General features: G+C 44.3%; 2 protein-coding genes across 3 annotated transcripts; both read right to left on the bottom strand.

The window, feature by feature from the left end:
* Positions 1-343: 343 nt before the first annotated feature.
* Positions 344-3642, bottom strand: irf9 (interferon regulatory factor 9). Of its 2 annotated transcripts, XM_087789395.1 has the most exons (10): positions 3483-3642; positions 3346-3407; positions 2812-2934; positions 2394-2577; positions 2182-2306; positions 2043-2118; positions 1923-1982; positions 1469-1858; positions 1274-1395; positions 344-946 (listed from the first exon to the last, which is right to left on the bottom strand). In XM_087789395.1, exons 2-10 carry the CDS (start codon positions 3400-3402, stop codon positions 755-757), a joined length of 1329 nt encoding a protein of 442 aa, XP_087645521.1. In that variant the 5' UTR covers positions 3403-3407; positions 3483-3642; the 3' UTR covers positions 344-754. The 2 variants fall into 2 exon arrangements, with proteins under 2 accessions (XP_087645521.1, XP_087645520.1); XM_087789394.1 differs by having other exon boundaries at positions 1923-2118.
* A 5751-nt stretch (positions 3643-9393) lies between these two features.
* LOC148082249 (E3 ubiquitin-protein ligase RNF31-like) lies at positions 9394-21064 on the bottom strand. The gene is made up of 24 exons (XM_087789389.1): positions 20933-21064; positions 19910-20109; positions 19671-19811; positions 19352-19507; positions 19239-19286; positions 19016-19100; positions 18751-18912; positions 17531-17669; positions 17334-17473; positions 17016-17161; positions 16584-16796; positions 16232-16525; positions 14356-14541; positions 14091-14297; positions 13524-13691; positions 13365-13463; positions 13221-13310; positions 13025-13139; positions 12677-12789; positions 12494-12607; positions 11483-11531; positions 10022-10115; positions 9796-9961; positions 9394-9733 (listed from the first exon to the last, which is right to left on the bottom strand). Exons 2-24 carry the CDS (start codon positions 20105-20107, stop codon positions 9686-9688), a joined length of 3171 nt encoding a protein of 1056 aa, XP_087645515.1. The 5' UTR covers positions 20108-20109; positions 20933-21064; the 3' UTR covers positions 9394-9685.
* Positions 21065-22689: the final 1625 nt, after the last annotated feature.

Below are 22689 nucleotides of genomic sequence, written 5' to 3'. Positions count from 1 at the left end.
CATCGCAGAGCTTGTGATGGACAGGTCACAGAGGAGCCAGCGAAACACAATATCCCTGGACTGAGGTCAAAGGTTATTTGTGACCAATGGAAAGTGAATATTTGAGTGAAATATTGAGTTTGAGTTCAATGTCTCTTTTAAATATCTCTTCTGACAGGCTCAAAATGGTTGCTTGACACTCTGACATAAAATTGAGCATCGAAACACTCACACAACCACAAGCCAAGTCAGAGAACTGATTCGCTATTTAATGGATCAAAGTGACCCATAACTATTGTAAGACAAACACATGATAACAAACACAACAAGGAGCAAAGACACTTAAAAAAGAACAAGTGAAGAATCAACTTAACACAATCAAACTTTATAAAGTGTTTTAACAAGCGCTCAGTCATTTGAGACTCAGAGTAGAGCAGCCAGTGCTACACTCTGGCTATGTGAATGTCTAGGAATACGCTCTGACTCACACCTAGAACTTCTGAATTGCTCTTTCCCACATCCAACTGTATGAATCAGTAGGTTTTGGTTCTCACTGGACATGTTACTGAGTCAATGTCTTTCATTCCACAAATCTTCTAACTAAAAATGGTCAATTAGTGTTTACATGGTTGAGTTCTTAGTTTAAATGGGTGAAAATATGCCGAGTATCAAAACGAAGAATGAATAAGTGCTATGGATTTACTGTAGAAGGTTCTGGAATGTGAGAATGAAAACATTAGTTTGGTCAGTCCGCTGCATGCAAACAACACGATCTTCAGGAGGAGCTGGGCTCTGTCTTGGTCTCTGTCGTGGTCTCGTCTACGGTACAGGACTCGGGCGTCACACTGACCAGGTTCAGAGTGACCTGCCCCTGTGGAGACTGCTGAGCCAGATTCTGCAGGATGTTGATGGTTCCGATAACGGAACTCATGTTCTGAAGCTGCTGCTCGGCCCACAAAACAACGACCTGCCAGAGAGGACAGACGGTTGAGGACGAGACAGTTAGGTTGGATTGGATATAACTTAACTGTGAGTGAAAGGTAAAGACAGACGACGGGTTCTGGTTGCCTTAGCAACCTTATAAAATGTAAATACTCTATCATCATAAATATAAATCCCTTTGTTGTAAAAGTTTGGTTTGATAGTTATTTGTGTCTCTGTATTTGTCTTTATTTATCATAAAAATCAAAATATAATTTACACAAATCAAACATTTTCTTCCAAACTTGCAGGCCTTAGCCTCGGTTCTGTTTGGGACTGGTTCTGTCTAGTTCAGGTTTTGTTTTGGACTCACTTGGACGACGATCAGCTTCTCTGAAACGTTGTCGGCGCTCCTGAGTTCTTCCCCGAAACACAGCCTGATGCTATAGCACGGAGGATCCGTGACTCCGCCACTGGAACAGAACCTCTCCAGTTCTGACGAACCAAGAGTCCAAAATGTTGACACAACAGAATCTCTCTGGTGAGATTAAGAAGCGTGTTTCCTCACCCTCCTTGAACGCCTTCTTGCTGAACAGCAGCACCGACTTGGATTTTCGTTCCAGCTTGTGCGGTTCTGGTGTAGACGTGTGTGGCCCGGCCCAAAAGACTCGCCCGTGGCAGGACCGGCTGCCGTACACGCCCTGGTCCGTGCTGGTCAGCATCACACCTTTGTCCAGGAAGGGCAGGAGGTCCTGGAGCGCTTGTATCTCCGGGCCCAGCTGCAGCTCGGGCGGTGGTTCTGGGAACGGGACCAGTGTGAAGCGGTCCCTGACGGCGGGCAGCGTTGGCGGGATGCGCGACGTGGGCGGGTAAAGGATCCGAGCGTTGCCGCCGTGGATCATGGTCTCCAGGACTTTCTGTCCGGCATAGTAGATCCTTACTTTCAGCAGGTCCAGGTCTGCAGCACAGTCGGGTCAGAACCGTCCAGGACACAGTTCAAGTCTAATAAGAATAAAAATCACCTCCTGGTGTCGCCGCCACACTCCCCTGGATCTGCAGGTCCACTTGGATCCCCTCCAGCTCTGAAGGAGGATCGTCAGACCTGGCTGGCAGGAGAGTGCTCGTTGCAGGTTTGAACTCACTCGGACTCTGGTCCAGAAACGAGTCGAGATCTTCAATCTGGACCAAATCTTCTCTCAGTGACAGCTCCACACAACTCTGAGTGTGAAGAACAATTCAACAGAGCTTCATGTGACCACACACACATCCACAAGAACTCACCTGGTCAGGTTCAGCAAACTCCTTCTCTGTCTTGATCTTCTTGACCCCAGTGACCTCTGACCTATGATGCCTTCTTTTAGACCTCCTCAGCGGTTTCTCTTGGACCTGTTTAATGGGCAGCAGACCTGGACAAGACACACCACAGCGTGAGTTCGTTCCTCTCTGTGTCTATTTATGTATTTCGTGATCTAACGAATGAGTGAAGTCCTGACCCTGCTCATCGAGTGGGACCAGCTTGTAGACCTTGTAGGGGTCCGAGATGTCCAGCTGTGCCCGGTCCACGACCTCGGAGAACTCTGGACTCTTGTTGAGGGCGCAGCGCAGGCGGGTCTTCCAGCTGGCAGCGTTGTGCAGCGCGTTCTCGTCCGTCAGCTTCCCCTTGAACTTGGCCCAGGCCTGCAGCAGGGGGCGACATAGAGCAGGGGGGCTCACATCATCACAACTTTTATTCATCAAAACTCAATGGGGGGTGTGAGGGTGCATCGATGCGTGACGTCACAACAACACGGTGATGATGAAACGACAGATGGATATAAATAAATATTCAACAGTCAATCCCAGGGGCCGACATATTTCAACTCTCGGTGGAGGAGATTGGAGTACTAGGAGAAGACTAGGAACACGCTCCACCTTGAAGAGAGCTGCATCCTCGTCCTGCCGGAAGTCTTGTTTTCCAGCGTGTTTCCACGGGATACGGAACATTGTCTTGTCCTCATCCTCCCACACCACACCTGGGAACCGGCCACTGTTCACCTGCACGCACGCAGACACAAGCGCACGCACATCAAACACAGACAAACACACGGATGAACAGGTGAGACACACATAGAAACACACACATATAGTAATACACACAGGTAAACTCTCACGGAGAGAGGGATGCATGGCATGGCTTTGTGACCCTGGTCTAGAAAGGCGCTTTACAAATAGACATTATTATTATTATTGTTATTATTATTGTTATTATTACTACTATTATTATTATTATTATTATGATTGTCATTATCATCACACCAACATCACTCATGTGTTATCACCTCTCTACACGTCATTCTAAAACCGAAAGTACACTCGCCATCTCCCACACAAAAATATAATGTACATCCCGCAATTTCCTTTTTTTACCCACCCACAGAAGTTTCCATAACACACATTTTTACACACCTGCTCGACGATCCAGGAGCGCAGTCTCCGCGTGGACCTGATCCTGCCAGAGCCCATCGCTCCTGAGACCAACATTATCAGAGATGACGACACTTAAGACGCGAGAAAAAGTAACGATAATAAATAAATGAACAAACCGGAAGTTGTGGGTTTTGAAGTAAGTGATGTCACGAGCCAAGGGTGAGTCGAGGGCAAGAGGGAAAGTTTCGGTACCGAGTTTTTCCCTTCCTTCGACACCGATTGATCGAGCGGAGTTCTGAGCGATTCCCAGAAATCACGTGATTTTCAGGAAGTGGTGAATTGCGGCCGGCAGAGGGCGCCAAACGCCGCAAGTGGTTGATGTTTATCTGCTTAACTTCACACCCAGAACCAGAGAATGTTTTGTTGGGTCAGGAATGATCGGGAGTGTTGTGTTTAGTTTAAAAGCTAAAATAAAGAACAACATTAAATGTGAACCATAGATAATAAGTCGAACTTTAATATTTCTCGTCTGGACTATTGTAACAGTTTGTTTTCATGTCTTAACAAGAAGGATGTGTCTCGTCTGCAGTTGATTCAGAACTCTGCAGCGAGAATTCTGACTCGCTCAAGTAGGAGAACTCACATTTCTCCGATCCTTAATACTCTTCACTGGCTTCCAGTTTCTTTCAGGATCAACTTTAAAATTCTGGTTCTTACTTTCAGAGCTATTCATGGTCAGGCTCCTCCTTACATCACTGATCTGATCCAGCCTTACACCCCAGCTCGGTCTCTGAGGTCTGTGGATCAGAATCTACTTATGGTTCCACGCACACGGCTCAGGACCGTTGCTCCTAAGCTTTGGAACAATCTTCCTCTCTCTTTGCGCTTGATGGAGTCTACTGACTCCTTTAAGAAACATGTTAAGACGTTTCTATTTGTTCAGGCTTTTCCTTGAATTTCTCGAACTCCTGTGTTGTTCTCGGTGTTATCTTGATCTTTGAAGTATGTACTGTTTTGAGTATTGTTTTGATTGTTAAAGCGCTTTGTGACCCTGGTCTCGAAAAGCGCTATATAAATAAATATTACTTACTTACTTACTTACTTACTTCTTAACCCTTGTGTTATGTTAGATAAAAAAAATATTATACACTATACGTATACACCATACTTAAATTAACGCTAAAAGATAATCAAAATATAAAGTATAAATTACTCGCTTCATCTAAGAGCTTAAACGTTTGAATACACATTCACAATCAACATTCCACTCAGACTGATACACTGTTTTCAAGACGTGCTTGGAACAGAATTAGAGACATGACACCGGTTATTTAAAATGTCTGTTTGTCTGCCCTTTCACACCTTGGGTAGTGGATCAAAGAACGAAGCGGGACACATCCAGGAGGGGGGGACTGAAAGACAGAGGCCCCCACCCAAGAACATTTGAATCTTGAGGGCAAGTTAGGATGTTTTCTCAGCGGGTGGTCGGTGACACAGGCAACATGAAAGAACCATTTGCCGATAGGGGGAGGACCTCCCGTCCTGGAAATTTGCCTTAAATATAGCGATGTTTCTACAGATCGGGACCTTTTCTACCGGGGCTATTGACCTGTAAAGTCGCCGGGAGAAAGTGCGCCCGATCGATCGTAAAGTTTGTATTTTGTTTGACTTGAAGCGGCGAATCAACGACCCGTGACACTCTGCATTGACCATTTCTCTCCACAAAGCAAAGAATTAAGACCCGGTGACAGGAAGTGACGGCGTGTTGGAGCGACAGGAACGGACTCCAGTTTTGACGGTTTTGATTATCTCTTTGGCTTTGGCTAGACCTGTTTCCTGAAAAACCTTATCTAAACCGTAACTCTCCATAAGTTTTCACTTCACTGCAGTGGCTTATTTTCCAATTTAGAATTGACTTTAAAGTAATAGTTTAAAAAAAATTGTTTTGTTTTCACCCTAAGGATTGGGATTATTTTAGTAATCCGTTCGCCTTCATCTGCTATTCATCAGAAAACACACACTTAAAAACATCCAAATGCGTCCATGGTGCTGGCCTGTAGTGGCTCCAAGCAGAGCAGGACTTGTGCCTATCATCAACCCAGTACAGGTCTGCCAGTGGTAGGGACAAGCCGAAGCTGGTGCAGTCCTCAGAGGAACAAATTCTTAGTCCAAGGTGTCTACGATGTCCTCCTACACAAATCTTACCTGTGCAACTGGGATGAAATAGAAACACAGCATTCACCCTGTGTTCAATGACAGAAAAAAAAACAGAGAAAATCCTAAGCAGCTGTTCCAAGGCACTGAGTAAGAGCTAGTATCAATGGAGACATAAACAAGTCCTTAAATCCATTAGTGAGGCAACCAGTGACCAAGTTACTGCCAATCCAACCAGTTTGTTAAGCAAGGACAGAAGCCAGGGAGGACACAATATTAGCTCAGCTGGATTTCTCTCCACAGCCCGAGAGTCGGAGATTATGGTTGAGTCATAGTCTCAGCCACTCTTGCCGACAGCCTGGGGAGGCACAGGAGAGATAGAGGGAGAAATACCAGGGTCTGGTGGAGGAATGTCGGGAGAACTCCTGGAGGACCAGATGCCAGTGGAGATGGGCAGCTGATTTGTCAGCCACTCCCTGAACAAACCCTACAATACCCTATGAAAGGGGCAAACAGGATGAGAGGCATGGACAATAATACTGAGGCCGATTGCTCTGGTGGAGGAGGGGAGAGTGGTGTATGCAGTAAATACTTGTACACATACCAGGGTCTCATCATCCTAGGCCGGGGCATCTGGAAGAGTTCGTCTGTGGTGAAATATGAATCACCCAATGACTTCAGGAAATGATGCGGTGTTAAAAATGTAATGTATCAGAGGATGTTTGGAAAACTGGAAATCAACAACACTCTTCGTAACGTTTACCTGAGATTATACCCTCAACAGCTCCCATGATGCTTTGCTGCCCAGCTAACCAATCACAACTGTACATCAATACAGTAGCGTCACACCTGAAACACAGAAACAGGGACCAGAAACAATTTTTTATTTGTTAAAAATAAACACGTTCACAGTTCTAAAAAGGCTGCACAAGATGACGTTTTGCAGCTCTGCTAATTCAGGGTTAAGGCTCATTAGAGCAAAGGTCATTGAGACTGTTTAGGGCAGTGTTTGCATTCATGCAGCATAAACATGCATTCTTAACACTGAACGTCACATCATCCTCCAATGTTATTTATTTTGTGATGGTTTTCCTGTCAAGCTCAATGTAAACAGTATTCCCACTGACACTGTGAGTCAGTGGTCCAGTGCAGAGGAGACCAAATCTCTGTGTGGCACGAACTTTTACATTCTTAAGTCACTCCCTCCTGGTGACCTTCGGTCCGCATCTCCAAGATCGCCTCCCTTTTTTTCCCAGGCAGATAAGCATGTTTTTCTTACTGCTCTATCGTTTTCTTTGACTCTAAACTGATTTGAGCTGGTCTCAACCCACGCAGGAGTCCAGGTGTGTAGTGCACGTTGTGTATTTGTGCAATCTTGTATTTATGTATGCATTGTTTGTGTAAGCATCCAATTTAACATATACTTTATGTTATAAACTTTGGCTGCCCCAGCAAGTTCATAACCATGGGGCGGAGTCAAGCAAGGCTGTGGTGCTTGCTTTTCAGCATGTTGTTCACAGCCTTGCTATTGAATGGCTTTAGTGAGAATGATGACACAAGCATTAAAGTCAGATTCCGATCCAATGGCAGGATCTTTAACCTGCAGAGGCTCAAGGCCAAGACGAAGCTGAATGAGGCATCAGTGCGAGACTTCCTATTTGCAGGCGCACATGCTACCACAGAGGTGAAGATGCAGCAGAGTATGAACCGTTTTTTCCAACGCCTCAGAGAACTTAAAACTGACAATGCATACCATTAGATTAAACATTATTATACACTATACGTATACGCCATACTTAAATTAATGTTAAAAGATAATCAAAATATAAAGTATAAATTACTTGCTTCATCTAAGAAAACGTTTGAATACACATTTATAATCAACATTTCACTCCAGACTGACACACCGTTTCAAGACAAGCTTGGAACAGAATTAGAGATACGACACTGGTTATTTAAAACATATGTTTATCTGCCAATCACATCTTAAATGGTAGATCAAAGAACGAAGCAAGACACAACTGGAAAGGGGGGCTAAAAGACAGAAACCCCCACCCAAGGAACATTTGAATGATTGGATTACAAGGAAACAAATTAGGAAGTTCTCTCCACAGGGGCGAAAAAACTATTTGGCCCGGAAAAGACGACCCCCTAGGCGGGAAATTTGCCTTAAATATAGCGATGTTTCTACAGATCAGGACCTTTACTGACGAGGTTATTGACCTGTACAGCTGTCGGGAGAAAGTGTCCGATCGATCATAAAGCTTGTATTTTGTTTGACTTGAAGCGCCGAATAAACGACCCGTGACCCTCTGCATTGACCATCTTACTCCACAAAGCGAAGCATTAAGAACCGGGATGGGAAGTGACGTCGTATTGGAGCGACGGAACGGACTCCTGTTTTGAACGTTTTAATACGAAGAAGAAAGAGGTCCGGTACCAACCTGCATCACATAAACCATACATGGAACCGGTCTTCACTGTCAATGGAGAAACTCTGAAGGCAGTTGAGAAGTTCAAGTTATCTCGGCAGCAAACTCTCCAGATTTTCTAACATAGACATTGAAGTCAATCCAAGAAGAAGAAGGAGATGCATCAGAACGTCCACGAGCTCACATGCCAACCATTCAAACCCTTTTAAGGAGAGCCCAAGTGAGATGAGCGGGCCACTGTGAACTGGCAGGGTGGACAGAAAGAGCGCTTCAAGGACGCACTGAAAGCCACTTTGAAGAGCTTCAACATAGACTTACAGCCCTTGACCGCTCTGCCTTGCGTAGCCAGATCAACAACGGTGCCACCTTTCAGGAACAAAACCGAACCGCTGAGGCTGTGAGAAAACATGCATCTAGAGTTGCTCCTGCACCCCACTACCACCTCACCTCTGCCTTTACGAACTTTGAAGAACTAGTTATTAAATCTGTTAAGATTCATGATGCTAGATAATTCCTGAAAAACTGGTGCCATAAAACATGTCGTAATGGCTTCACTCGTCCTCCAGCCAGCTGTAATCACTCTGGCTTTGTTTATAACGTTTCCCATGGAGGTGGAGACTTCTGGGATTGATGCTTGAATCTCAGCCGAGTGGGTGAGGTTAAGCTGAACGAGATTTCATCTCCAGACCAAAAAAAGTGGGCGGGGCTTAAGCAAATTTTCTAATGTAAATATTTGAATTAAAAAAAAGAGTTCCGTATAAACAGAAACACACTGATGAGTACAATAGAGGTCCAAGATCAATTTAAGGCACACTTAACACATTAGTTACTTGAATCAACTCTTAGAGGGCCTTGCAAGGATCAACAAAAGCAAGTTCCTTGTAAAGTACAAATTGTGGCGTGGACCAAAGGGTGATGTAGATTCCATCCTCAACAACCGATGGGTTGGACAAACTAGCCAACTAACTACATCCAGAATTGGCTGGGCGTACCAGCCATCACTCTAGGCTATAGGCAGGAAAAGGCATGGCTGGTTTTGGAACTAAGAGAATGGTTTGGCACGGTTTCCAAACAGCTCCCTGTCAGGTTTTTTGAGGCCAGGGAAAGGCAAAGGTGACACCAGCCTATGAGGCCCTAGCAGTGCCATTTCTTTAGCAAGGAACTGAAACATGAGGAGTTATGTTGTCAAACAGCTGCAGTTCCCCAACAAGATTATCACTGCTCCACTCTTTGGTCTGCTGCTGCCAAGTCATGCCCATATGGCTCACTATCTCTGTGAGGAGGAAATCCAAGCCGCTAACAGGCGTAGAGAAGTCAAATACTGTACGAGCCACATTCAGATCTGCCTGCTGAGAGCAGATAGGCTGTTCCACTACCATCCACTGTGTTGAAGTGGGCTGTAGGCTGGATGGGAACCTCTGCCACCGCTACCCGGAGGCGTTTAGGGGTTATGACCCAGCAGCTGACCAGAAAAAATGATCCGTACAATCAATAATTAACATCTTTACATTTTATTCCAATAGATTATTGATTTATTTCCTTCAGTTCTGATCCTGTTGAGAATTGATTGATTGATTTAAAAGAAAAAAAAAATCTTAGCCCAAGCTTTCCAAAAAAATAGAAGAAGGAAGACAAATTCTTAGTTGAGGAACAGTTCTCGGCTAAAAATCAAAAACATATTAATAATAAATTGCGATATTAACCAGTGACATGTCAGCGAACAAGTCGTCAACAGATAGGAAGAAACGGAAGATCCTTCATTGACACCTTCTCTTGATCACAGCTCCCTGCCACTACTTGTTCCGAGGAACTTTGTCTCCAAGTGGAACCGCCATAAGTGCCTGTGAAAATTAAACAGATTAAATCTCAACAGGGTCTCCTGAGCCTCATCAGCCTCACTAACCTGCATCAGACGGTTGAGGTAGGCGTCGGTTTCCTCGCCCTCTCCTCTCGTCAGGTCCACCATGTGGCGCTCACACACTCGTATCAGCTCGTTGTGGTCATAGAGAGGCACCGGGTCCAGAGAGTGGGCGTTAATCAGGCTCACCAGATACTCACGGTAGTGCTTCCTGTCAATCACACACACACACGTCACATGCTCTTCATCATTTATCTGGACAAAAACTCACTCGCAGAGTCCAGCATGACCCAGCTGAGTCTCTGCACCACACGGAGAGTCGACCGGTACCCCCGTCTCTTCATTCTGCACCATCACCCCACATTCTTCAGAGACGTGGAAGAACAGAAGTTAGAGTAAAACACACACAAGGAAGAGCACTAGGTGGCGCTATCTTCAGCACGTTAAAACTCTCTCTTCTGTTATTTTACCCTTTGATTGTTTTTTTTCTCCAGCGTTTGGTTCGAGGGGAGATTACTTCACCTGGTTTTAAGTGAGGGTGAATCTGTGAATTCAACTTTAATCCAATCATTATGACTGCACTATGGTGTAGTATTTTTAATTGCAATCCTCTTCAATCCTTAGTTATAGTTCATAAAACGCTAAAATTGCTGCTATAAACGCTGCTTTTCATATCCCCCCGAAGTTTAATAAAACATTCTCTGTTTAGCCGTCACTGTCACCCCCCACTGAGGATTTTGGCTGATAAATACAAATATTAAAATCCACCAAAATTTGATTATAACATTTACTTCCATAACAACGATCCAAAACTAAAGTATATTACATTTTATTTTGAGTCAATAAATGACTCAAAAAGTAGTTAAAAAAAAGTTAAGCACCAAGTTATTGAGAAGTTGGAAGTCAGGAAGGCCTGAAATGTTATACATAAGGTAAGACAACACAACACGAACCACACAACAAGAATATGGATGACAGAAATAAATAAATAAATACACAAGTTAAATGCAATCATTTTGATGGAGAATCTCCAGCAGTCCTCTAAGTTAATGTCAGTGGACAGAGCCAAGTGGCTGAAAAAAAGGACAATCAAACAAACTGATTAGCGTTTATTCACACCAGATGTTTGAGAGAAAACTAGGTGACACACAAGGCGACACACAAGGCGACACACAAGGCGACACACAAGGCGACACACAAGGCGACACACAAGGCGACACACAAGGCGACACACAGGCTCAGAGCACCTCCCATACCAGGTTTGTAGGTTATTCAGCCCTAGAGGTAACATTAACTACATCAGGGTAAGTAACCATCACTAATGTCTCCCTATTTGACCCATTTACTAGGTTTGAGGGTTAGCCAGATAAATCCTATCCAAGTCCAGAGCTAAAAGGTTAATATGGCAATTTAGATTTTGTTTTTTTGGTCACCAATTTTGGTGTATTAGTTAACTAGTTGAAAACGGTGAAGCATTGATCGTCACTTGTAACTCAGACAGAAACTATAGTCTGCAGATGTATGGACGTCCTGGTGTGTTCAGTTCCTCACAGAGGCCAGCTGCAGAACAAATGTTGCCGCTTTTGAATTTAGGATTTTATGGTGCAGATGACGGAAGGAGATATAGCGTGGTTTGTCTGATAAAGTGGATGTGCTGATGATGTCATCAAAATGAGACAGAAAAAGATATATTTTATATTTTGACAGTCAGAGAGACACAAGGAGGATTTACCTGGCTGTGCTCCGTCAGTGACATCTGTGTTGAACTGCACTCCGTTTTCCTGAGGAGAGATATATGTCACAGGTCAGAACACATATGTCACCAGTCAGAACACATGTGTCACCGGTCAGAACACATGTGTCACAGGTCAGAATACATGTGTCACCGGTCAGAACACATGTGTCACTGGTCAGAACACATATGTCACCGGTCATAACAACACTTACAGTTTAACTGAAAAGCTTTTCCCAGAAAAAAAACAGAATAAAACTCATGAAGTGATTAAACACATCATGATCAATATCGTCAGTGACTTGATAAGTAAACGACAATAAAATAAACCAGAAATTAGTGAAAGAGAATTTATTGAACCATTAACCATTTTCTTTTAACCATTTTTATGCAATATTCTACATAAATGTATCTCGTCTATTCTTTCACTTGTTTATGGTGTCAAAGCATCATTTGTTCACCACAGAAGTAGTTCATGTTTTAATGTTTGAGGTGATGAACGATCCATGTTAATATACATTTTTTAAATATTAAAATGGTTTAAATCATTGTGTGGAATAATGATAAGTGACATATGTGCAATTTGTATTATTACTGGAACTCTTATTTTTGATAAAACATGGTCCCAGTAGTTAGTTATTCATTGACAAAGTTTGGATCAAAGGTCCTGGTGGCTCTCAGACCACTTTACTACACATGAAGTAACTCTCATTTATAAAATGTTTGGTGACCGCTGCTCTAGAGAAATGAACAAAGGCAGAATGTGTGCTTCGGTAGTAATATTTCTAAGATCAGTCAACGAAAATCAAGAAAACTATTAGTGCCATGCATTTCTTGACAATTATTCCAACACGATGATTTCATTTCTCAAAAAACATTCAATCAATATTTAACATTGGTCATTCAATTGTTTTTTGACTAGTTGTATATCAGATAGTTAGATTTGCGAAATCATTTCATATCAATATAGTGACATCACTGACGCACACATTGTGACAGGAAGTGACTAACCTGCAGCAGCTTCTGCAGCCTCTCTGGCTCCCAGTCCCTCAGGTAGTAGAGACAGTCTCTGGGGTGGTGAGCGTGCAGACCGGTGCTGAGGCACTGAGGCGTCTTACACTTGGTCTGTCATTGACAAAAGAAAAGGCTCAGCAAGAAGGGTCAGCATGGATCATAGGAGTGCCTCGGACTCACCTTGTGGAACGGGTTGTTGCAGCCGCTGCAGAACTCATGTCTGCACTGATTGCAGATGAAGTGAATGCAACCGCCTTTTGTCAACGCATACTGGAACCTGCAGTTAGGACACACTGACACACACACACACAAGGATAGATCAATTGTTCGTGCGTGCGCATGAGAGTTGTGTATGCATGTGTAAGGGGTAAACAGTTTATCAGCGTGTGGATGACATGAGTTTATGCGTTTTTGTGAATGTGTATGTAGATGTGTGTCTTGTAGACAGTTGTTAGTTATGAGAAGCTTGTAAAACTTGTGAATAATTTTTTTTTGTGTTGCTATGTTAATAGTGGGAACAGTTCTTACTGATGCCGTTCTCTCTCAGGTATCCCGCAAGACCCTGTTTCTGGTACTCTGGGTCATTGTCTCGCTTCCACTGATTGAACTGATCACATGACAGGTCCTTGTGCTGAGCCTCCCACTGTCTCACACACATGCACAAACGTACACTTAGCAAAATAAGTTAAACAAATAAAAAAATCTAAAACCAGACTCGACTCACCAGTTTCTTGCACTTGGCACAGAAGCTCATGTGACACGAGGAACATGTGACTCTGAGCTGGTCGCCCTCGTTGATGAAGCCGAACATGCACTGGGGAGCGATAGGTCAGTGATAGAACCGAGCGGAGGTCGGGAGCAGACTCACATGGCAGCACCACAGGAACTTGGGGTCCTTCATCAGCGTGTGTTCCGTCAGCTTCTTGTGAAACAGCTCGTAGACGCTCGGCTCCAGACAGTTTCTCAGCTGAACGGAGACAAGACGGGTTCAGCGGCCGCAGAGGCGTCAGGCGCTGGTCTGGCTCACCTGGACATCCAGCGTGGAGAAGTAGTTGTCGAGCTGCTCCGGGTCCTCCGGCCCACCACACACAGGACACACCATGTCCCTGATGTGTCGGTCTCTCACCGCCACCGTGAAGTGTCTCCCAAAACACTCCTGACACACGGAGCACTGGCAGGACGTCAGCGACTGCATCTGTGAGGGACATGGACATGAAGTCTGACATTAGTGTCCAAGTCGCTTATCTGTGATGATTTTAGATCACACCACACGCTCACACCTACATTGTCCCACATTCCTCAAACATGCACAATCTCCATCCGTGTCATCACTATAGCAGGTGCAATGGGCCAAACAAGAAGCCCTGGCTCAAAAGCAAAAACTAGAGGTTCCAAAAAAGACTGCAGTGTGGATGAGGTCAGAACTTATAAAACTCTTCATGTAGAACTTTATACTCAGTATATATACACAAAAATGTTTTCATTATATTGAAGGTAGGGAAGATGTCCAAGAAATTGGTGTGACTAAGATTTATGCATAATTAAGAAGAGTCTGTGTTTTAAGACACGGAGAATCAAAGTAAAAGTGTGTCACCTTGCTGCGGGGGAAGCTGTAGAAGCAAACGGGACACTCGTTTTTCAACAGACGTCTGATGAAGCCTTTGTCGTGAGACTCTTTAACGGCCTGTACGACGTCCTCCAGCGAGTATGTGACGTCTGGCTCTTGCAGCAGCGACAGGGTCAACTCGCAGCGCCCCCAGCTGGGCAGGTTGTAGAGTGCCAGCAGGCGGCGGCATGTCCTCTGTGAACTCAAGGGTTCAGTGACTCACGGACGCACAGATGTGCTGCGACTTAATCACCTCCTTGTCGTGATGATGGGGGTCAATGGGCGGCTCCGGCTGTTCGTTCTTGATGCGCTGAAGGAAGGGTTCCAGCAGGGGTCGCTGCAAGACAGACATTGCCTCCCTTAGGTCGCCGCTGCTCTGTTGCAGTGCCTCCTGACATTGGAACACGTCTCTGAAGCCTAGAGAGTGAAGCTCCTTCATCTGCAAAAACACACATTTCACATGAGACCAACAACGGTGATTTATGATACCATAAAAATCAGACACACAACACGACAAAATGAAGTGACAAAACACAACATGTTAAAAGTTTACAGTCAACTAATGTGCGTCTTAAATTGATCCCGGACGCCTATGTGGTTTCAGTGAAAAAATATTTGACAAATGACACAATCTGACACCATTAGATAGGACGGAACACACTTTCACAACCAAATCTACTCTAATTTAAAACAATAATTCAATATCAAGAGAAGAGCACAAAACAAACCTTAAGCTGTCAACACTGGACGCAGACAAAGACAAAACACAACAAGAAGTGCAAAAACATGAAGCATAGCATAAAAACGCAAGATCAATTCTAGAACCAAACACTCAAGGGATTTTTCTTGTAGTACAATATTTGTGCAGGATTCTTTGGAGACACCCACACACAGTGGATGCACTCCCACACACTCCAACATTCCACAAAGAGTTTGTATTAGTCATCTTTCAAGGTGTCACCCTAGTTTAGGTCACAACCTACCAACTAAAAAATAGTAAAGGAAAGGAAAAAGACCAATACACCGAATTAATGTTACGCATGTCCCCAGTAGACTTGCACTCAAGATAGTTGGTGTAAGGGAATTTTGCTGAGTGTAAAATAGAAATCATGCAAATCCATCTTGGAACTTATATTAAAAATGGACTGAATCACGCTAGTTATGATTAGGACTAGATGAAAAAATCCCTTATTTAGAATACTGAGATTTAAGTTTCAATACAGTGATGGTGGCAGGTAGCCATTGAGTGCTCATGCTTCATTGCGGTCAATAGGAGGGCACCCTTCTTCTCTGGAGTTTCGATGAAAGGCCCACAACACCTCCAAAGGGCTCATCACCAACACTCCAAATGTCCCAGGTGTGTCCCCCTCAGCGTTTAACCATTTAACCAGCTGCTCTGCAGCAGTCCAGGTTCTAGCACGGGTATAACTATCAACACAACTATGGTGACCAAATTTGTTGCTCTGCTTCTCGATTGGATGTACGCAAGAAAAAGACTTTTAAGACTTAGACTCAACATCACTGGGAATCCGGTGTAGGTACATTTTTGGTCCCCCCCACTTCCTACGTGATGACGTCACACGCTGCATATGCGAACGTCTCTTTGAAATATTTTTTATTAAAGAAAGGTTTAAAGAAACGTCAACAGAACGTTAACATGATACTTTTTTCCACATATAAAACATTTATATTGACAAAAAGACAATCTTCATCAACCTAATCACTTCTTTCATTTCCTGGTCTGACGATACATGTGACTTTAACACCAACGGAAGTGTCCGCACTACATGTGACGAAGCCGCTGATTGGCTGAAGCTGTTTTACTAATAAAAACGCACAACCGTACAATACCATACAAACATTTGAGTTCGGAAATAATTCGCTTTAGGTCGACATAGATCGTCCTTTTGTCAATATAAATGTTTTATGTGTGGTAAAACTATCATGCAAACGTTCTGTTGACGTTTCTTTAACCCATAAAAAATATTTTAAATAGAATATGCAGTGTGTGACGTCATCACGTAGGAAGTGGAGGAACCGAAATTATTGGGGGGACCAAAATTGTACCTTCACCGGCCTCTCTCTCTTAACATGTTTAAAGGCAGTGAGACAAGGAAAAATCAACTCACCTTCCTCTGTCGCTCTCTCAGTACTTGTTGTGCTGCTTGCTCGCTGTCGCCCCCTGCTGCCACCCACGCCAGCTTGGCCTCTGCCTGAGACAGTCTCAGCTCCGAGCCCAGCAGATCTCCTGCAGGCGTCTCACCCTCGACCTTTTGACTGAGCACCATGGACTCCGCCATGGCACAGATTTCATTAAGTAGGTGCGGCAGCTCCGAGTTCAACCAATCACAGGGGTTGCTGCCGCCGCACATGCTCAACGCTGCACACACTTCCTCAGGGCTGAAACCAACTTTCTCTGCATCCTGAAACAGACACGAAACGTAAGGCTCTGTCCAGCAGTGGACTCGTCATGTGACTCACTCGTATTTGCCTCATCAGATTAAGGCCGTCTTCCTTCATGCGTTCCTGCCTCTGTAGGTCTACGCCGACCTGGTTCCTCGGTCCAAACTGGGGCGGCCTTGGTAGAGTCTGACTCGTCTGCTGGCGAGCTCCACTTACATCTTTGGGTGAATGACACACCTCACAGACTGCTGCAGGTTTGGTGTTGAGGAAGGTGCAGACCAAACACATCCACTGTGACACAATAGAGCAACATCAGGACCGACCAAAGATGGGCCCTTGTTTAATAAATTAGAAGCTTCGTTTGGAAGAATAATTGCGCTTTTTAACATGTTTCCACTGTATCCAATTATGTTCGTTCATTCATTATGATTTTGCCAGCAGTTCACATCCGTTTTGCTGATTTATGACTAAGGAGTTGGGAAGTTTGTCGTTAAAAAGGTCGAAACAAACCTCTGTTCCAGAAGCCTCTGGAACTTCCGGGGTAAGTTCCGGCAACAGAGATACGGGTGGGCGGGTGGCCAGACGGGGTCGCTCACACGCTACACACAGAATGCTGCAGCCCGAGTTGACCATAGTGCAGGTTTTGCACGCCCAGTCTGAAGGAACACACACACGAATCATGTATACATCTGAGGTGTTGTGCCATCATTTGGTCTCGTGTGTGTGTGTATGTGTGTGCATATTTGTGTGCAACCTCTTCAACGCTGTGGGTTAATGTGCAACTGCTGTTCATGTGGAATCTTCAAATATGTATAACCAACTTCTAACCTGATTTGCTCGATGCTGGGTCTTCCTGGATGACGTTGGCAGCGGCAGCGAGTCGAGGTCGGTCACAGGTGGAACAGATGGCGGCAGGTGAGCTGTTGATAGTGGTGCAGAAGGTACACGGCCACTGGGACAGTGGCGCTCTGTGGACAGATGGACTTGATTATCTCCCTCCTGCGCCAGGGAATTCAGTTTCTTACAAGGCTGTGGCTCCACTTCTATTGTGGTTCCTGCGCTCCGGGTGCAAGTGGAAGGCCTCGTCACATTCAACGCACAACCTCTGCTCACATGTGGAACACTGAGCCTGCCTTGCTGCCTTGCCACATATGCTGCAGGTTTCTGTAGACGACAGGTCACAGGATCAGTCTGAGACAATGTAATGGACACAAAACAGTTTTTCTTTAACAACAAATGTTTTAAGTGTCTTTAAATAGGTCTTGGACTTCTATTGTACTCATCAGTATGTGTCTGTTTGTACAAAAGTCTCTTTTAATAAAGATATTTAAATTGAAAAATGTGATTAAGCCCCGCCCACTGTTTTTCTTGAGATCAACTCCCACTCTGCTGTGATGGTTCAACATCAGTGTTTATAACTGGACAAGATCAATCCTGGAAGTCTCCACCTCCAAGGGAATTTTTGTATAAACAAAGCAGGTTGTGATCACAGCCGGCTGGTGGAGAAGTGAAGACCATTATTATTAGTCATAATGGACTAGGCTACTGTAACCTCTCGTTCGCTGAGATTTCAAACAAGGAAGAACTTTATGAAGTCTTCACTTCAAAAGTGAGCGTCATCGTGATCAGGGACGTCGGAGAGGATGACTTCAACTTTTCAAACATGTGAGCAAGACAGGAGAGTTGGGTTTTCACATTAGTTATCCTTTAACATAAGCAGATCAGGAGATGTCAGTCACCTGAGGTTAGACGATGGAAGTTTGTCAAAAGCTGCCAGATACTTGATGAATGACAATTTTAGTCTTTGATTCTTGGTCTTCATTTCCAGACTATTGAGGGAAGTGCATGGTCTTTAGTTGTAACAGGGCACAGTAAGAAGATGGAATATTGGGGGTAGATGCCAATGGCACGTTGTTGAGGACTACAGATGGAAAGTAGCATTGTGATAAATCTGGTGAAGCCATCTTTTTTTAAAGTAACTGCACATTGTCCTTTTAAATAAACTGAACTGAACTGAACGTGTCAGATGCTTGGCGCTAGGTATAAGTCGCTTGAGATTATGGGGAAAAGACGGTGTTTGACACTCAATCATAGGGATTTGTTGGATCCAGAAAGTATTAGATGCTCTAAGATAGTTTTTGGGTCACTTGAGGCATACAGTACGCGTTTTGAAGGTATGGTAGCACTCTAGTATTTCGGTGAAGCCAAAACAACGGTCATGAACTGGACCGGAATAATACTATACCTGGTCTCATCGATGGAAATTTCACTCTCCTGTGGGTGGCCCTGGCGGGATGCTGGTGGTACTTTTGATCACAGGTGTCACAGAAAGTTTTATTTTCACACGAAGAGCAGATCAGTGTCACAGCCCCCCCACACACACTGCATTGTTGATGAGGTGATGGGTCTAAATAGGAGCAAGGGAGGTTTAAGTTCAAAAAAGGTCACCTGAACCTTAGACTCTATGATGACATTGTTTCATCTACAACATAAGGTAAGAACCAGCTTACTTGGCAAGCGGGATCTTGGTGCAGGAATTGGTGCAGGTACAGAGGGGACTGGACGGGGGTCTGCCTGAGGTACGGTCAGCACACCCTTAAACACAGTGAGGAAGATGACAAACTGAGTTGTGAAGAGTCAGACAGGAAAAAAAAGATTTTCTTTTGTTGGGGGGATCACTTGACTTCATGAAGATAAAGTATGAAGATAAAACACTACTGTGAGTCCACTCACCTGCTGACGGAGAACTTGGGAGAAAACTTCAGGGTCTGGATGAGAGTCCTGTTGACGATGACAACCATGTTCATGAATCAGGTCAGAGTGTTGCCCTTGTGTGGCGAACAAACCTTCATCAGCAACTCCAGCTCCAGACGTAAAGTCATGACCTCCACCGTTACCGAGGCAACCGCGTTACGGTTCGGCTCCGATACATTGTCAGGGAAACTGAGGCCATCATCCTGCTGGTGGGTGTAACCGTAGAGGTGGAGTATATCTCGACCCCCCTGGTGGAAGAAGAGAGTAATACAATAATACACAACAACTTTACGTATGTGTGTGTGTGTGTGTGTGAAATTGAGTGAGTCTGTGTGTATTTGTGAGTTTGTGTCGTGCATGTGTCTTGAGTGCATCTGTCTGTTGTAGTGTTTGGTTCAGAGTGTTACTCACTTTCATGGCATCCACTGTGGTTTTGAAAACCGGATTGTTGAACTTGACGTTTCTCCAGTATTTGGGTCGGGCTGGGTTGGTGAGGTTGCAGCCATACTTCTCCAGAATGTTCAGCCCTTTGATCAGCTGGCTCAGCGACTCCTGGCGGCCCAGAAGACGAGAGTTACCGAGGACCTGTTTCTGATCCACACTGGACCACCGGGGCCTCGGGTCTTACCCCGTCAGTGGTCAGAACTCACCTGGCGCCTGCTGCTGCCAGCCACGTTCTCTCTCAGAATGGACTCTGCAGGAATGTGCTGGTACTTCTGCCTCAGAGGCAGTATGATGGCAGCCATCTTCTCCACCTCCAACCTCAAATCCAGCGGTGTGCCGGAGGAGACGAGAACCTGCTCCGCTCGCTCCCTTGCCTCCTTCATCTGAGCGTTACAGTCGCTCATTACTGCAAACAGTTGAAGATGGCAATCCAATCAGAAGACTCCTCAAGACCTTTGACCCGACACATCTAGAACTTAACATTACTTGAATGTATGCGTTTTAATGTTATTTAGTCACTAAAAGCTTCTGCACACACGTGACAGCCTTTGCCATCTAGAATTGTTGCATTATTAAATTCGCCGAATCTATACAAAGAATTTCACTGGTTATAAGTAAGTAAGTAAGTAAGTCATTTTTATTTGTATAGCGCTTTTCCAGACCAGGGTCACAAAGCGCTTAAACAATCAAAACAATATTCAATAAAGTATATATTTTAAAATTCAAGATAAAAATGATAACACAGAAGAGGAAATATTAAAGATTGTCTTGTTGTATATTGTGATAAATATAGATATCAATAATTAGGGAAACCTTGACTATTGGATTATTATTTCCCAATTTGTTTATTTGTTTTTTTTAAATGTACAGTAATTTACAGCCTACAACATGATACATAACTTTATTCACCAGCACTTATCTCTCCATCATTTGATATGTATTTCAAATACATTTAATTTTTTTCTACTGAAGTTGTCATGGGGAGAATGCCAATAGTGACGTCACTGAGTGAACTCGGAACCAGGAAACTCAATAAAGATACATTTAAATAACCCCTTTGACGGGGATCAAGTTAATATATAGAAGTAAAATAAAACAACATTAAACAGCTTAATGTTGGGCGGGTGTGTTGAGGAGCGAGTCTGTGTCAGAAGTGAAAGTGAAGCTAGCTGAGAACAAACAACACGAGCAGCGTAAAGTTGACGAGGGAGAGCAAACTTCGCACAAACCTGAAGAAGTGGGCTGGTACCGGTGTCTGGTGGTCCTGGGGAAGTTGGCACAAAAAAACGTTATGGTGTTAAGCAAGGTTTTGGACTATTCGTGGACGCAGCTGACAGTACCAATGTCCGTGAATGCAGCGCCACCTGTATTTCCGGTTGTTGTAAAAGTAAGACACGGAAATGACGTTCACGTGATAGACATAGAAAACAAATGTGAAAAATAAAGAGAAAAAGAAAATAATACGTTTGTGGTCAATTTTTCCATGTTTTACCCCACATGTAGTTTTATAACGTCATTAACAAAAATGCGTGTTCTTTAAAAAGAGTAGCGTGTTTTACATAGGTCTTAATGCTTTTTTTTTTTTTTTAATAAAATGTACTTATTTATATTCTTAAGATTTGATTCTTTAAATTCAAAGTTTTGTTTCGTCAAACAACGTTCGTGGTTGTCATTTGCGGATCTACTCGGGACTCTTACCAAGAGAGCCCCGAGCGGTGAAAGTCTGTGTCCGTCCAGCAGGTGGCGTCACTGGCAACCGCTGGAAACATCTGCCTCCAATCTGAGTGTCGGACTATTTGTGTCCTAGATCTAGTTTTATTGAGTTCATAAACGATGATTCACGGACGGTTTCTCACTCCAGAACCTTCCGCCGGTCAGACTGAAAGGTTCAGGATGTTCTGTTGAATGCAATAAAACCACATGAAGGATATTCTCTTCGACATCTGCTGCCCTGCTTCTCTTCAGTCTCGTCCAGGCGTGCTCCAACAGAACCGAGGCGTGTTCTTTGTGGGGGTCACATGACTGCTGAAGACGAGCAGACCTCACCTGACCGAGAGGTTCACCTGGATCAGCCGTTGTCGACAGACTCTGTGGCCTGGTCCACATGTGTCTGAGAAGGTTGTAGATAATCATGTTTTGTTGTGAAACACACACACACAGCTTCTTGTTACTTCATACAACCATGTTGTTTGCGAAGAGACTTGTCGGAGCTGATTCTCACCATCACTCACTAAGTAGGGAAATAAGGAACCAAAAGTCACATGTCATCATAAAAAATGAACGTTGTGAGAAAACTGCCAGAGTCACCAACAATGTGACAAAGATGTCGATAACAAGCGTCACAGCTGCAGCGCACACTACAGATGAAAAGAGGGTCAACTGTAACAGTTATTGTGTGTTGACTGTGGGAACTCACTGTCCTCGAGGTTTTATTGAAACTGAAAACAATGACCAAGTCATCTGTGAACTGAGATGTGAACATTTGAACATGTTGTAAAGATAAGCTGATCCACACACAGACTCATGTGAAAGCTCAGAGGCCACCGAGTGACCTCGAGCAGGACCTGGAGAAGTAATGTTGACGGAGGAAGAAACTTCATCAGAACACTGATGAAAGAAAAACACTGTGTGTGGGTCTGTGTGTGTATGGGTGTGTGTGTGCATATATGTGCGTGTGTGTGTGTGTGGGGGGGGGGGGGTGTTTGTGTGTGTGTGTGTGTGTGTGTGTGTGTGTGTGTGTGTGTGTGTGTGTGTGTGTGTGTGTGTGTGTGTGTGTGTGTGTGTGTGTGTGTGTGTGTGTGCGTGTGTCTTCCTGTCTGACATGAATCAGCGGTCAGAAAAACAAAAGTTAGCAGAGGTTGGTGGGAGAATGGGCAGCAGAAGAATCTTATCTGGAGTCAGATTGTTCACCTTATCCTGAGGCCCAAGACCTGGATCGGACCTGAAGCAGAGAGGGCCTGGATCATTGCCAACCTCATCTTCATCA

The sequence above is a fragment of the Callionymus lyra genome, chromosome 4 (genome assembly GCF_982586985.1).
Source record: "Callionymus lyra chromosome 4, fCalLyr1.hap1.1, whole genome shotgun sequence".
Classification (NCBI taxonomy): Eukaryota; Metazoa; Chordata; class Actinopteri; order Syngnathiformes; family Callionymidae; genus Callionymus; species Callionymus lyra.
The sequence above is the reverse complement of the archived record's forward strand: the minus strand, read 5'-3'. Positions and strand labels throughout refer to the sequence as shown.

What these genes read in the sequence shown, in the direction of transcription:
- LOC148082249 (XM_087789389.1), bottom strand. Translation starts at nt 20,107, where the DNA reads ATGAGCGACTGTAACGCTCAGATGAAGGAGGCAAGGGAGCGAGCGGAG. An exon ending in CTGGCAGCAGCAGGCGCCAG is followed by an intron (nt 19,812 to 19,909) that starts GTGAGTTCTGAC and finishes CTGGGCCGCCAG; the next exon opens with GAGTCGCTGAGCCAGCTGAT. An exon ending in CCCAAGTTCTCCGTCAGCAG is followed by an intron (nt 19,101 to 19,238) that starts GTGAGTGGACTC and finishes ACTGTGTTTAAG; the next exon opens with GGTGTGCTGACCGTACCTCA.
- irf9 (XM_087789394.1), bottom strand. Translation starts at nt 3,402, where the DNA reads ATGGGCTCTGGCAGGATCAGGTCCACGCGGAGACTGCGCTCCTGGATC. An exon ending in AGGATGCAGCTCTCTTCAAG is followed by an intron (nt 2,578 to 2,811) that starts GTGGAGCGTGTT and finishes CCCCTGCTGCAG; the next exon opens with GCCTGGGCCAAGTTCAAGGG. An exon ending in GGTCCCACTCGATGAGCAGG is followed by an intron (nt 2,307 to 2,393) that starts GTCAGGACTTCA and finishes TGTCTTGTCCAG; the next exon opens with GTCTGCTGCCCATTAAACAG.